At 43.5% G+C, this 15,819-nt stretch overlaps 2 protein-coding genes and 1 long non-coding RNA gene across 4 annotated transcripts in view; 2 read left to right on the top strand and 1 right to left on the bottom strand.

The window, feature by feature from the left end:
• LOC145716145 (uncharacterized) overlaps positions 1-6,476 on the bottom strand; it is a 35,172-nt gene extending 28,696 nt beyond the window's left edge. For both annotated transcript variants that reach the window (XR_014138587.1, XR_014138588.1), the window contains exon 1: positions 5,988-6,476. This is a non-coding gene — a long non-coding RNA (uncharacterized LOC145716145). The remainder of the gene's footprint in view (positions 1-5,987) is intronic.
• Positions 1-15,819, top strand: part of HSD17B12 (hydroxysteroid 17-beta dehydrogenase 12) — a 225,367-nt gene that overhangs the window by 167,085 nt on the left and 42,463 nt on the right. The gene's annotated exons all lie outside the window — the stretch shown is intronic.
• The window catches only part of ALKBH3 (alkB homolog 3, alpha-ketoglutarate dependent dioxygenase), a 35,426-nt gene continuing 26,148 nt past the window's right edge, over positions 6,542-15,819 (top strand). Inside the window, exons 1-6 of the mRNA XM_031020549.2 lie at positions 6,542-6,669; positions 8,210-8,355; positions 8,661-8,764; positions 9,771-9,805; positions 13,331-13,378; positions 15,158-15,261. Of these exons, the coding sequence (XP_030876409.2) occupies positions 8,277-8,355; positions 8,661-8,764; positions 9,771-9,805; positions 13,331-13,378; positions 15,158-15,261 (370 nt within the window). The 5' untranslated portion in view covers positions 6,542-6,669; positions 8,210-8,276. The remainder of the gene's footprint in view (positions 6,670-8,209; positions 8,356-8,660; positions 8,765-9,770; positions 9,806-13,330; positions 13,379-15,157; positions 15,262-15,819) is intronic.

The raw sequence follows: 15,819 nt of genomic DNA, 5'->3' as shown, positions 1-15,819 counted from the left end.
AGCAGAGGGAGAGGGAGAAGCAGACTCCCCGCTGAGCAGGGAGCCCGATGGGGGCTGGATCCAAGGACCCCGAGATCATGACCTGAGCCAAAGGCAGGCGCTTAACCGACTGAGCCACCCACGTGCCCCTTCATTGTGTTTTTAACTTTCTTTGTTGTATTTTGCTCTTTTTCAAAAATAGCTTTGCATTTCTGATGATTTTGAACTAATGCTTGTAATACTTTCATTTATTTAAATATTAAGTATCCTTATGTTGTATATGCAATAGTTCCAATAATCCAATAATTTTTTTAAAGATTTATTTATTTTGAGAGAAAGAGAGAAAGCAAGCTTGCACAGGGACGGGGGAGGGGCAGAGAAAGAGGGCGAGGGAGCAAAGTGGTATTAGAAGTCTGAAAGATTCGGGGCGCCTGGGTGGCTCAGTCGTTAAGCGTCTGCCTTCGGCTCAGGTCATGATCCCAGGGTCCTGGGATCGAGCCCTGCATCGGGCTCCCTGCTCAGCGCAAAGCCTGCTTCTCCGTCTCCCACTCCCCCTGCTTGTGTTCCCTCTCACTGTCTCTCTCTCTCTCTCTCTGTCAAATAAATAAATAAAATCTTAAAAAAAAAAAAGAAGTCTGAAAGATTCAAGGCCGCTTTTTAACATGCCCAGTTTACCTAGTGTTATTCTGTGCATGGGAGTAACCTGGGTTCATTGTGTCTTTCATCCGTGCACCCACCCTGGTGCAGATGTTGGCTGAATTTGACCACCAAGCACTACACAACCTAAGGAAAAGCTGTAAGGGGAGTGTCACATGAATACTCTATTTAGTAGCTATGCTGTCTTTGGTTCTTTCAGGGCAAAAGACAACCTAGGCACATCAGTTTAGTTTTTGTGCTTCTCTACATAATGAATTTGCTTCTAAAAAGTGGATAATTTATTCCTAAGGCATGAGAGGAAATACTCCACGAATCATTCACTTAATAATTACAGGTGCTTTTACATTTTTTTTTAGTAATAGGCTTTTGTTGAATATTTGCTTATCAGCATCCTAACCACTTGAAAGAAGATATCTCTGCCTTAGGCACACACCAAAACATGTTCTCAACAACGGTTTCAAAGCATTCTACAAGATGGAAAGGAAGGGAAGGAGGGGAGAATGAGTGTCTAATGCTAATCATAGGCTTCATACCATATATAAACACTGGATGCTTACTATGCCTTTCAAGGCCTGCATGGTCAGACTCCTTTCTACCCCATCTCAAAGAACCCGCCCCCCACAACTCCCTATTCCTACAGGAACCCTCTTTCAGTTTCTCCAATATACCCCTTCACTCAGTGTGGTAGAGCGATTGCAAAAATGGCTCCAATACTGGACTCCTCCCAGTATCCAGACCCTTTGCAACAACTCCAAGAGGTCAAGTCTATTTCCCCCCTCTTCAGACTTGGTTTAGCTTGCTTTGGCCAGTAAATGAAGTGCTCTTGTGCCACTTCTAAGCCTAGGCCTCAAGAGGTGGGTTTGTACACACCTCCCCTGACACCACTATGAGAACATGCCTAGTGAGCTTGTTCAAGGATGAGACAGCACATGGAGTCAAGGCTAGTCTAGCTCAGCCAACCCCCAGCTGCTGATGCACCAGCTGAATCAAATACAAATCAGGACTCCCAACCAACACAAGACTCTGCATACATTGGGGATATTACTCCACTAGGTTAGGTTCCCCATGAGAGTCTCATACCAAATATGATAACCATAATATTTGTGTATTTTAAAAATGTCTAGCTCTCCTGCTGGACTGTAAAATCCATGAGGGCGGGAGCCAGGTCTGTCTTTGATCACTACTTTGTCCTTAAGTGCTAGCCACAGTCAGTACTCATGACATTTGAGTAAAGACTAGCCTGAAATCCCAGTTCATACACTCGAAATAATGTGGTTCACGTGGCTCTGAGGAATTGGTGACTCTAGAGAAGAATCTGCCAAACCATCTAGATACAGCCATCAAGAACGATTTATAACCTAGGGTCTGACCAATCCTTCACTTTCCAAAGTCTCTGAAAGAACCCAGCTATTAGGCCCCAGGAAATGGCGCCATGTATCTTTCCAAGAATAGTTCTGTCTTTCCTAATTTGGCTTTGCTTCTGCCACGTATTTGCAGAGGGGGGCATGGTGGCCTCATGTAGCATTATGGTTCAGTTTTTTCCTTTGTAAATGGGACTAATAATTAGAAAAACAGATCAGTGTATGCATAGAACTACAGCATCACTTGGCGTGCTCTCAGGAAATGTTAAGATTATGTGCTATTATTTAGAAATCAGATGCATAAATGTTGCCTACTCTTTTTAGGAGCAATGTGACTATTAATATCTCTTAGCCACCGAACGCTCCATACTGTTTAAAACCCTGACATAACTCCCTGTTTGCCGTAACGCCTTCACTGATGCCTGTAACCTCTAGTGACCTCTCCTGTCCTGGATATTTGCTCTCCACAATTTCACATCCAATTATATTGTTCTTTAATTGTTCCTCACAGTTGACACTATGGTTTACTGGCAGATTTTATCTCGAGCAGCATCTGTAGTTGTGCTGGGTGTTGAATGGGAGGAGTTCCTGTCTGGAGTCTGGGGAAGCATCCTGTCTTCCACGACATTGGTTAGAGTTGGTGGAGACTTGAAAGCCTCCATGACAGCCCGCTGCAGAGTTGGCGGGTTCCTGCCCCACTCTCCCATCTTCAAGCTGGAAACCGCTTAGCCTCTGGCAGTGAGACATGGGCTGGGAATTTCTCAATGCAGTACCTTCGCTGAGAGCTATTAGCATGATGTGCCATTATTTTCCTTGGATTGGATTTTCTCCAGAATTCTCAGCAGGCACTCCATAAGCAGCATATGATCGAAACAGGCAAGGATTGGCAAGAGTCTGGTGTGAAAATCAGCAACTGAAAATAGGAGGCAGTGTGTAGCTCACTCAGAATCCTTCTGGTAAGAGCTACTAGCACTTAAAGCATCTATCAGTTTTGCCATCCAAGGGATGAGGTATCTGTTGAGTGGGAAGTAGTCACCTGCAGAAAGCAGGCAGCTAGAAAAGGCAGAACTCTGGCAGGTTCTTGGAAGACAAAACAAGGCACGATTAAATATGCAAGTTGCTCGGCCCTCGCCCCAGACCCACTAACCCAGAATCTCGATGGGCGGCCTGGAATGTTCATTTTTTATAAGCATCCCCTAGGGACTCCAATGCAGATGGTCTTCCAACCATACGCTGAGAAATGCTGGTTTCAGAGTAGAGGGAAGGCAACCAAATCAGCACAACTTTGGGAAGGCTGTCTTGGGTGAAGGGAAATGAGAGAGCAGCACAAGAGTAAAGGGCCAGGGATGATAGTAAGCGTCCAAATCAGAGCCAAACCGATTACTTACAGTTTAAAGCCAACTCTGGGGCCAGCCACTTGCTAGCTATTGCTTCCAACCCCTGATATCACAATCACACCATAACAGGAATCAAACAGGAGACAGAAATTATATAGTTTCAGGGGAAAGATTAATAACTATAATAGGGTACCACCTACAAGGGGAAAGGGAAATTCTTAGAATACAGAAACAGCAGATAGAAGGAGCAGGCACTGCCAACATCTAGGTCCAGGCAGGCATGCGCACGCGCGCACACACACACACACAACACACACACACAAACCACCAAGGAAGGCACAAATCTGGGAGTGCTCTCCCATCTGTTAGGAAGTTCAGATCTATGCTGAGCATTTCAAGTCATCTGCTCCAGGTGAGGGTTTCATAGGGTTTTCAAGCAAAGGACCGCTCGTCTCCTCAGACACAGGACAGCAAGCTACTTCCACTGCCTTGGGAGGTTCAGGGAGGTTTAGGGTAACTTGGGTGTCCAAGAAACGTCAGTTTCCTCTAGGTCCAAGCAGATGTCACTATTTCAAAATTCGATATCCCATTCCTTCCCAATTGATGCCTTAACTTCACAAGAGGAACTTAACAAGGCTGTAAATTCCACTAACATTGCAATTCAGCCCACAAAGAGATGCCAAACACCGCCGGCTGCCCTGCATTGCATAGCCAGCTGAGAGGAGCGCTTGAATCAGGAAGGACCCTTTCCTCCTCTAATGTCCCTCCAGCACCCTCTACTGATGACGCTTCACATCGGACCAAATGGCAAGGGAGAAATGTTCCAGTATTGCAAGTAGGGCAGAGGAGGAAGGGTTTGGAGCTGAGAATCGGTGGGCTGTTAACTGGCAAGGCACCTCACTTTCAATCCCTCTCCCACGGTCTCGACCGCCCCCCCCAATAAAAACACAAATGCTGCATATAGAAATGGGGAAACCCACGTTGTAAGACTCACAAAGAACATCTTTCTAGTACTACATATTCACATGTATCTAGGGTAACCAACCATTTCAGTTGCCCGATACCGTCCTGCCTTTAGCATTTAAAGTCCTATGTCCTGGAAAACCTCTCAGTCCCAGACAGATGGGAATGATTTGTCACCCTACATGCATCCTGAAGGTTTCTAAACTTTCTCTGCATCTAAATCACCTTGAACGCTTGGTAAAAATGCAAGTGATTTTGTTAAAAATGCAGTTATTTGGGATGCAAGTGGGCCATGGATGGATTCTTGAGAAATGTTCTACTTGGAGGCTGAAAAGGTGTTAATTACTACTTTTAGGGACTCCTCAATCCAACTTCTTTGTCCCTGTTCCAAAACTATAATCACTGAAAAGAAAGAAATGACATCCTTTGGAAGACACAGCCAAGGTTCCTGAACCAGAAACAGACACTGACAAATTACTAGTTGATGGGGACCAAAAAAGAAAAAAAAAAAAAAAGACAAAAATTACTGTCTGGACTTACCACTTTTCTCTCCTTTCAGTTCTAGGATAAATCATTTTCCTTCAGTGTCACAAAGTATAACAAAGAATGATGGATGCTGTGAAAATTAGATTGGTGGGGTACACTGAGCTTTTGCAGATAAGCAGTATATAACACAAGACTTATTTTAAAGACTCCCACAGTGACTGTGATTTGGTAGGTCTTAGAGAATAAGCTGCACAACACAGACAATTCAGTGCTACTTTTGCTATTTTCACACTGCAAGATACGTGGTTTAACATGGGCCATTTAAAGATGTTTCTCAAAAACTCAGATGGGGTGAATAGAAGACACCTTTTGACCCGCTGGTCAAATTTATTTATTTATTTTTAATTTTTATTTTTTAAAAAATATTTTATTTTATTTATTTATTTGACAGAGAGCACAAGCAGGGGGAGCCACAGGCAGAAGGAGAGGGAGAAGCAGGCTCCCCACTGAGCAGGGAGCCCCATGCGGGGCTCAATCCCAGGACCCTGGGATCATGACTGAGCCAAAGGCAGACGCTTACCCGACTGAGCCACCCAGGTGCCCAAATTTATTTTATTTTATTTTATTTTATTTTTTACTTTTTAAGACACTCAATTGAATTTCTATTGTGTTCCAAGCACCCTGCTAAATTCTTTACATGCATTACCACATTTAACTCTCCCAACAAGAGCTATGCCCATTTTATAAAGAAGTGGAGTACCTGCCCTAGATTATACATCTAGTAAATGGTGTCGCCTGGACTGAAACTTAGGTCTGTTCACTGAAGCAAAATGTGCTTAGCACTGGAGAGTCATGGAGGAGGCGGCGTGGTCCCATGCCCTGTTGTGTTACTGATGGAGGGATGCACAGGCTGCAGTGGGAACGCAAAGGAAGTGCCTGTTACACTCTCCAGGGCTTCCAGGGTAAAATCCAAATCCTTTTACTTAACACATCACGACCTGGTTTCCCAAGCCCCTCGCCCTTCTACCAGCCCTGCTGGGACCCAGTCACTCCGCAGAGACCAAGGATGCCGGCGCTTAGACGTCTCCAGTTTGGTTTCGGAGCAAGGGGGAGTGGATTATGGCCCGAGAGACCTCGGCCTAGGAAGCACGTCTTCATTCCCACCTTCGCCATATCCCCGCTCCTCACGGAGCCCCTACCGCACCTTCAATCTGCGCTCGCCTCCAATCCCGGCCCTCCCATCGCTCCTTCAGCGAGCCGGCCCTCCCGGTGCGGGGTACACGGAGCTGCCCGGACTCCAGCCGACGGCGCCGGAAGTGGCGGCGGCGGCGCGTGACGTCAGCGGAAATACCTGACGCCGCGGCATGTGGTTGCGGGATGTCGGAGCCGGTGCTCCACTCTTAAGGTTCCCCGACAGCCGGCGGCGGAGCGGGTCTGGGGCAGCGGGGTCCGTTCCAGGACCGGGCGGGTTTGTCCCTGCGCGCCGGGCTCAGCCGGCTGCCGTGGGGTCCCGGTCCCTGCTGGGTGGCTGGGGGTATGGGGACCGCCCCCTGAGGACCCTCCCCGGTCGACCTCCAGGACCGCATCCTGGGGCTCCTGGAAGAGAAGGCTCTAAAATAGGGAGAGTTGCTACCTCGGCGTGAGGACCGGGCTTTTTCACCTTCGAGGACCGCCTATTCTGCACTTCAGCCGTGAGAGAGGTATTGGTTTCCCTCTTTACAGAGGAAGAAACTCAGGCCCGGAAAGGTGAAGTCAGCTGACAGGTCATGCAGCTGGGAGCTGCTAGATTTAGATTCAGAGCGAGTCAGGCTGGCGCCGGCGCCCTCGCCTTTTACCTTCTGCAGGGTTCTCAAGCTTTATGTGGGTAAAGAATCCCAGGATGGAAGGTGGGGTTAGTTAACAGTTTCTGGGCCTCAAAATCAGAACTATAGCTAATTGTGTTAAGGGTTTTTGACGGTCTTGTTGAGAGAAAATGTAAGCTTCCTCTACACGTCTTGTGGGAGTGGAGTGTTGGTATTTGACTCTGGGCCATTAACTCTTTTTGGGCAGATGGCAGTCTCTGTCATCTCCCTACCTATTAAATGAGAAGGAATTATATACTTATCACCTGGGGAAATTTGTTAAATGTCCATATTCCTGAGCCCAGCACAGCTCAGGAGGTCTGGGGAAGGTCTGGAAATTGGTATGCTAAATAAGCCATAAAATGAACTTGTTACCTGTGAGGACTTGAAGCTTTCTTAGCGCAATAAGGAAATGGATCATAGGTTCAGAACATGTGGCTCGAACCTCCCTGTTTTTGTCTCTTTGTAGCTGTGTTCCTATATTTGCTGTGAGCTAAAATTTTATTGGCAAAAATGCCAAATTAGTATTACTGGCCATTACGAGGTGTTTCTTTTCAATTAACTGAAAACTGGAAGTTAATAAAGTTTGAATGTTAGTCTACCTCCTATTGATTTCCTGAGTGACTCTGGGTGAGCCACTTAACCTTGTGGTCCTCATACATGCCCACTTAGAACCATCTCCTACAATGCTTGTCACAAAGACAAACACTTGTATCCATCCTAAATCAGATCTTCTGAGACAGGCCATGGGTATTTTTAACAAGCTTTCAGGGAAGTTTAATTATAAGTTTAGTTATAATGGAATATGGAAATTGCCCTTGGAAACTGAGTCTGAGCCTATTTCTCAATATCCGTATAGGTGAGGGAATATTACAGTTTCTTGCAGACTAATAAGACTGATGTGGTAGATCTTAGAATTTCTTAACATGTACTTTCTTGTGAAAGAAGCAAAAGTACTGTAAGATTGTTGGGGCGCCTGGGTGGCTCAGTCCGACTCTCGATTTTGGCTCAGGTCATGATCTCAGGGTAGTGAGATCGAGCCCTGCATGGGCTCTGCGCTGGGCGTGAAGTCTCTTTAAGATTTTCTCTCTCCCTCTGTCCGCCCCACTCCCCACGCTCACTCTCTCTCTAACAAAAAAAAAATTTTTTTTTTATATATTTTTTAAAGATTTTATTTATTTATTTGAGACAGAATGAGAGAGAGAGAGAGAGCTCATGAGAGGGGGGAGGGTCAGAGGGAGAAGCAGACTCCCTGCCGAGCAGGGAGCCCGATGCGGGACTCGATCCCGGGACTCCAGGATCATGACCTGAGCCGAAGGCAGTCGCTTAACCAACTGAGCCACCCAGGCGCCCCCAAAAAAAATTTTTTAAAAATTAAAAAAATACTTAAGATTGCAAAAGATAAACATTAAAACCAGCAGTCCTAAGTGATTTATTAGGCTCCTTGATTGAGATGCTATGATGACAGAAATTAATTTTACATAGAATCTCCAATTGCATTGAGCTTGAAAGGATTATAATGACTCCCTTAGATAGTTCACACTCACAATCCTAACTAAAAGCACTTTTTTTTTATTTTCAACAGATACCATTGTGTGATTTTGATCAGGAATTAAATCTGAAAGCTAAGAGCAGAAGCCTTTTTGGTCAACATGGAGGACAAAAGACAGCGAGCCCGAGTGCAGGGAGCCTGGGCTGGCCCCGCGAAGAGCCAGGCCACTGCTCAGCCAGGCAAGAGCTCGTGGGGATCTTGTGTGAATATGCTTGCATTTCAGTTGATGTTAGGAGTTATTTAAAATGTAGCTGGTACTTTGATTTTCTTGATGGTCATCTTTTATTGAGGGTTGAGGTATAGTATTTCTCATATTTAGTCACAGCTCTCAAACCTTTCAGTGTGTGAGGTGGGATCTCCAACAGACTTTACTAATTAATTTCTAGGTGTCATATTGGTTATCTTCAAGTAGATTTTATTGGCCCTTGCTCCCCAGAGCAGACTTTTTGAGTCTGGTTCACGTCTATTCTTGCTCTTGATTCAGCTACCACTGCTAAGAGCCATCTCCACCAGAGACCTGGTCAGACATGGATGAACAAGGAGCATCATCTTGTGGACAGACAGTTTGTGTTCAAAGAACCCCAGCAGGTAAATTCTTATTTCTCCTACAACATTAACAGATTTGCTTGTAAAAGCTATATTCACATAGTAGACAATCCAGTGGTGATGAATAAATTCACTAATAAAAGGAGCATGAAAGGCCTGTAATAATAATGAAATGTGGAGTCAATTTCCTAGTATGTCTAAAGATTCTTTGTAGTCTGCTCCCAACTGATGGGCATATATAATTCCCATTTTGGGCGGGGGAAGGAGGTTATACCATGACTAGCACTTGCATTGGTTATTTGAGTTCTAACAGTCCTAAAACCATGCTGTCTTTAGTGCTAGTGTAGCACATGTCTCTGGAATTGGGTTGAAATTTTCAGCTACTACAATGCCTGATTTTTTAGCTTTTTTTTTCCCCCCATGGGGAAAAATTGTAAGAAACAGTGAAGATTCACTGTTGTTAGTGACATGGAAAAAGCTAAAAATCAGGCATCTTGCTGTAATAGTGATTGTATAAGTAATGATTAAAACTTATTTCTTAGTTTATCTTCTGTTTTATTTTTTAAAAGATTTAACTTAATTTATTTATTTGAGAGAGAGAGAGAGAGAGCACATGTGCATGACTCAGCAGAGGGAGAGGGAGAGAGAGCATGGAGCCCAGTGCAGGGCTCAGTCTTACAACCCTGAGATCATGACCTAAGCCAAAACCAAGAGTCGGATGCTCAACCGACTGTGCCACCTACGTGCCCCAGTATATCTTCTGTTCTCCTGGAAAGAAGGTTTTTCTAGAATTATTGGCTGCTCTGAAAATGGATTAATTCTACTTTTATTATTTTTTCTTGCCCACTAGCAACTGTGAAGTGGCTCTAAGAAAAGCAGACAAGGGTCTCTGTCTCTGGTGGGGTAGTAAGTGCTTGAAATAAAAAAAGGGATAGTTTTAAACTTGACTTATTTTTATCAGAAATGAGAAGATATAGTAATCCTGCACATAAGCCTTTCTGAGGATTAGGGATCATTCCAGGAGTAAAATCTGCCTGTTTCCTTGCAGGTAGTACGCAGAGCCCCAGAGCCACGAGTGATTGAGTAAGTAATTTGCTGCCTTTCTGTATCTGTTGCCCACAGTAAAATGGAGAGGCCAGATCTTTCCCTCATTGGGTTTTCCATCTGAAAGAGATAATGGCCCAGTTACTGTCTTAATTTTAGGGTGGGATAGTTGTATCTTAGATGTCTTTAAAGTTGCTGTTTTGGGAAGCATTTCTCAATTTGCTGATGGTGTGGAAAATGCAACAAGATACATGTCTGTTAAACTGAGACTCTGCTGTGGATTTCCTGACCCTGATTCATTAATCTGCAGATAGTAAACTAAAATATCTCCTAGGTAAAGACAGAGGGGGATGGCATTTTGGTTTTTTTTTAATGCCACGTGGCATTTTGGTTTTTTTTTAATTTATTTATTTATTTTAGAGGGAGAGAGAGTGCACACAGGGAGGGGCAGAGGGAGAGAGAAACTTTAGCAGACTCCTCACTGAGCTTAGAGCCCCACACAGGGCTTGATGTCAAGACCTGAGCTGAAACCAAGAGTTGGATGTTTAACCAACTGTGCCACCCAGGTGCCCTGAAACATGGCTTTTTGAGAAGACTTTAGTCAGGTTCTATTTTACTAGCAACACTTATGAAAGCTGCTCAAAATCTAGAGGGCCTTGAATGTTCATATAATTGTTCCAGAGCAATTTAAATTCCTCTTACATTGATCTGTGTATAAAATATCATCCTTAATTTATAATTCTTCTTACACTGATCTGTATGTAAAATATTCTTTTCTGAAATTAATGAAAGATGCTTTGTGGGATGCCTGAGTGGCTCAGTCAGTGAAGCGGCCAACTCTTGATTTCAGTTCAGGTCATGATCTCAGGGTGGTGAGATCGAGCCCCACATCAGGCTCTGTGCTCAGCGGGGAGTTGGAGCCTGCTTGAGATTCTCTCCCTCTCCTTCTGCCCCTCCCCCTGCTTGAGGCGCTCTCTCTCTCTCTCTCAAATATTTTTTTTAAAAAAGGTGCTTTGATTTCTCTTTTCCTTCTGATAGAGATAAATTGCCTATAGAAAGCGTCCTTTTATTTTAACAAATTAGTGTGTTTATTGCTCATGAACAGTCTGTTAGGCTGTTTGGCTGTTTGCAGGTTGACTTGTATAGCCTAGAAAAATTTGAAACACGAATGTCATTATACTTTGAAAGAAGGTATATAGTTGTGGCTTGGCCACTAGTTAGCTATGTAACTAGTCATTAGGTACATTAAGGCCATCTTTCTGGACTTTAGTTTCCTTGTCTGTAATATTAAAGGTTTGGACCACACGACCACTTAAGGCAGAGTCTGGTGTCTCTGACAGTCTTGGATTTGTTTACGAACACCAGTGTGACGTTGCCTCCATTGGTAATAAAGAGAATAAACAAAACCATGAAACTTGTTACTAGGTACAGATGGGACATTCAGGCTGAAAAAATGGGCAGCTGTGAATATTCAAGTCAGAGCAAAATGACAACTTCTTCCTGCTTGACCCCAATGTTGGTTAATTCTGGTTATCTAAAGTTAGCTCTGTTAGATTTTTATTTAATAGCCAAAAATGTCACCCATATTTGAAGTGAGCCAATTTCTAAGTATGGCCCAAAACATATCACACTGAAACATTGTATTCACACTCTGGGAAACTATAGTCAACTCATCTAGAGATGTGATAAATGTATATGACAATAACTCTGCCTAGATTTTTGCTCAGAGGGGTTCTCACATCTGCCTAAGAGCCCAGCTCACAGATCACAAACTACTAACTCACATGGCAGAGGGTGATGTGAAAACTGTCCCTTTATGTTGTTCTCTGTAACTTACCTCTGTCCGAGAAGGGTCTGACACTGTTATCTTGGTATAGGAACCTGTGCAGTCTGGGTCAGTTTTCTCACTGTGGCCCTGGCCACCCTGCACATCTGGAACAGTTTTGTACTTTTGCACATTAGGTTAAATTCTAAGCTTTTACTGCCCATCTACAATGTGTGAGGCCCTGGGAAACAGAACAGTAACCCATTCCTTGCCCCTCAGTAGCCCACAGTTTAGTAAATGAAATAGACATGTAATCAGATAAATTGCAGTCATGTATATTATAAAACAGTAGACTTGTAGTAAGGTCTAGTGGTAGGACAGAGGATGAGATGGTTAACATTATTTGGGTGTATTAGAGGTCAGAAAAGTGTTACAGAAGGTGAGGCTGAACTGAGATTATGAGGAATGAATTAGAATTTTCTGCCAGACCAAAGCTCGAGTGGGTTGGATTGGGGGTGCTGGATGTGGGGAGGCATTCCAGTTTGTAGAAAAGCAGGATTAGAAATACTGTGGTGTGGGGCACCTGGGTGGCTCAGTTGGTTAAGCAACTGCCTTCGGCTCAGGTCGTGATCCCAGGGTCCTGGGATCGAGTCCCACATCAGGCTCCCTGCTCTGCGTGGAGCCTGCTTCTCCCTCTCCCACTCCCCCTGCTTGTGTTCCCTCTCTCACTGTGTCTCTCTCTGTCAAATAAATAAATAAAATCTTTAAAAAAAAAAAAGAAAAAAGAAATACTGTGGTGTGGAGCGCCTGGGTGGCTTAGTGGGTTAAGCATCTGCCTTCGGCTCAGGTCATGATCCTGGGGTCCTGGGATCGAGCCCCTTGTTGGGCTCCCAGCTCAGCAGGGAGTCTGCCTCTCCTTCTCCCTCTGCCCCTCCCCCTACTAGTGCTTGTCTGCTTTCTCTATCAAATAAAGAAAATCTTAAAAAAATACCATGGTGAATTCAGGAGATTCCAAGCAGCAGTGGAGGATCATGAGTGGATGGGAGCTGTCAAGAAGTGGAGCTACATCATGGGGACCTTGAATGCAGTGCTGAAAAGTTGGTGGGGAGCCTTTGAAGGATTTTAATCAGAGCAGGAACCTCATTAGACATGTATCTGAAAGCAACAGAAGTTCAGAGCCCTGAGATGTATTTGCTATCTGTAAATGCTCCTATTCCAGAGTCTCCAAAGAGATGCTCTCTTTGGTACCCCTTTGTGTGATAGATTTCTGGACCATATCAGCCTAAATTATGGATGAAATATAAAGGGGTAGAATCATAATTTATTTATTTATTTTTTTTTTTTTTAAAGATTTTATTTATTTATTTGAGAGAGAGAGAATGAGAGACAGAGAGCACGAGAGGGAAGAGGGCAGAGGGAGAAGCAGACCCCCTGCTGAGCAGGGAGCCCGATGCGGGACTCGATCCCGGGACTCCAGGATCATGACCTGAGCCGAAGGCAGTCGCTTAACCAACTGAGCCACCCAAGCGCCCCTAATCATAATTTATTTTATTCCAGTCTTTGTCTCCATAGCCTGATCCTCTCAGGATTCAATTCCCAGTAACATCAATGATCTGCCACCCTCTTGCACTTCATCTCAGTGGTGGAACAAGGTGGGGTTATGCTTCCCTCATAGTGTATCCTCATTCTGAAATGATATTGGTGACCAGAAGTTTGGGAATTGCAAAGCACGGCTCTTCCGCTGGGTGGAGGCTATTATTTGGCTGGTACTAACGAGTCTGTTTTCTTAATTTCTGTAGCAAAGAGGGTGTGTATGAAATCAGTGTATCACCCACAGGTGTATCTAGGTAAGTGCATCCTCCCTAGAAAGTGACTATATTATTGAGTTGTAGTCTGTTAAAATATTCTGCTCCCTTACTTGAAACAGGTAACCTCTGCCTCCAAAATTCTTGGGGAGTGAGAATTTAGTACTATCTCTTTTTACATAGCATTTCTAACTTCAGAATATTTTTACAGCCTCTCTTTCAGGTACAGTAACTATTATTTCTGTAGTTTTTCAGATGGCCAAAGAGATTGAGGACTTTTTCCAAGTGCCACATAGTAACTTAAAATTTGAGTTGATCTAGCCTCCACTTCTTTGCTCTGAGTGCTACATATTATTATTATTACATTACGTAATATGTATTATTACATTTATTGTATTAGTCATACTACTACATATATTTATAACATATTATGTTAACCCTTAATCTGCATGAGTGGATTAATACCTTAATCTACATTAAGGTAAGTTTTAGTAAAGTTAAAGCATATACAATTTAGGGTATAGCTAGCATTAATCCTTATTAAAAACATTTTCAGGGATGCCTGGGGTGGCTCAGTTGGTTAAGTGTCCAACTCTTGGTTTTGGCTCAGGTTGCGGTCTCAGGGTCGCGAGGTCGGGCTCAGCATATAGTCTGCTTGAGATTCTTTCTCCCTCCCCCTCTGCTCCTTCCCCTGCTTGCACACGCTCTCTCTGTCTCTCTGAAACATAAAATCTTAAAAAAAAACATTTTTTTGAAAGCATTCCCTTAATGCAAGAATATACTAATTGTCACTATAAAATAATTAAGCATTTAAAATAAATATATCAGAACTTACATATCTAAATGAGTTGCTTAGAAAGAGCTTCAGAACCTCCCTTTCAAAGCAAGTTTAATAATCATGTGAGAAACCCAGTTGCATTATTTTGGTCGCATCTCATTGTCAACCAGGTATGGCTTCAGGAAGTGAGCTTTGGCTCTTTCAAAAAATCAAACACACCTCCAGAGAGTGAAGTTCAACAGAATGTTCCAAGGGCTTTGAGAACATTTCTTAAGAAGGAAAAATGATTTTGAGCTGACTGGGCATTATTGAAGTAAGTGTGTATTCAGTGAGAGAAAGAACCCTCATTTGGAAATGTTTATTTTGATACATTCATAAAAGATCGCTTTTCCTACAATTGGCTTAGTCTCAGAAGATAACCAATTGTTAAAATAACACAGGGCCAGGCATTTTATTACTCTACTTTTCATAGTAAGCCTATGAGGTAGATATCATTTTTGTGTTTCAGAAAAACTAAGGTTCAGAAAGGTTAAGTAATTTGCCCAAGGTTTCACAGCAGGTGGTAGTAGAGCAATATTTGAAGCATGTCTCTAAAAGCCCTCATGCATTCTTTTTCCTTTATTGTCTCTTTCATTTGTCTTAACATGAAAGTTTTTTATTTCACATTTGGAACATCATGACCTGGTGATAATTAGGTTCTGTTTGCCATGAGACATGTGGTAAGAGGATTTTGTCTACCCAGGAGGAAGCATCCAGATTAACTTCCTCCACTAATGCTTAGAGACTAGCCCATCTTCTCTGTGTTTTTTTTTTTTTAAGATTTTATTTATTTTGAGAGAGAGAGAGTGCACGTGAGTGGGGGGAAGGGCAAAGGGAGAAGGAGAGAGAATCTCAAGCAGACTCCACACTGAGCGCGGAGCCCCTGAGGACCCCGAGATCATGACCTGAGCTGAAATTAAGAGTCAGATGCCTAACCCACTGAGCCACCCAGGTGCCCCTCTTTTCTGTGTTCTTTAGTTAATAATGGTTCTTTCTGCATCAAGGGTGTGTTTGTATCCTGGCTTTATTGACCTAAAAGAAGCCGACTGGGTATTGCAACAGCTCTGTGAGGTCGTTCCCTGGAAACAGAGAACTGGCATCAGAGATGGTAAGTACTGTCTGAGATCGCACTTGTTGCTGCCTGGTCTCCCTTTCTAGAATGTTTTCTGATACCATTGTCTCTTTCACCACACCCAGTCTTAATTAAACAGATTTAAAACCTAACAGAGACCCTAAGGATGATTAGGGATTTGCCAGCCAAAAGGGACAGGGAAGAGTATTCCAGGCAGAAGAAACAGCAGGTGGCAGGCTCAGAGATCAGAGCGAACAGGGCAGGAGCATGGAGGTGGCAATTCAAGGAACCAAAGGATGTTTGGTTTGGCTGAACTGTGGTTGATAGCTCTCTTTTTGAGTTTGTTCATTACCTTTATTACTTTAAATAGTGCCAGCTTTCCTCTTTCTTCATAGAAACTTCAAGAACTTTCCTTTTTCTGATTCTATTTGGCATATGTTCTTTTATGATCCTTATTACCGGCTTTTTATTCTCATTTTAGTTTCACTAGAAGAGTCCAGTGTCTTTTAGTTTCAGCATCTGTACTGTCCTGAGCTTGTAAAGATTACCTGACTTGGAACCTGCTCCCTCCTCTGTGGGCATCCAGGGGCCGGC

Source organism: Leptonychotes weddellii, chromosome 11 (genome assembly GCF_054177405.1).
Source record: "Leptonychotes weddellii isolate Sample4059 chromosome 11, ASM5417740v2, whole genome shotgun sequence".
In the NCBI taxonomy this organism is placed as follows: domain Eukaryota; kingdom Metazoa; phylum Chordata; class Mammalia; order Carnivora; family Phocidae; genus Leptonychotes; species Leptonychotes weddellii.
This window is presented reverse-complemented; position numbering and strand designations above follow the sequence as displayed.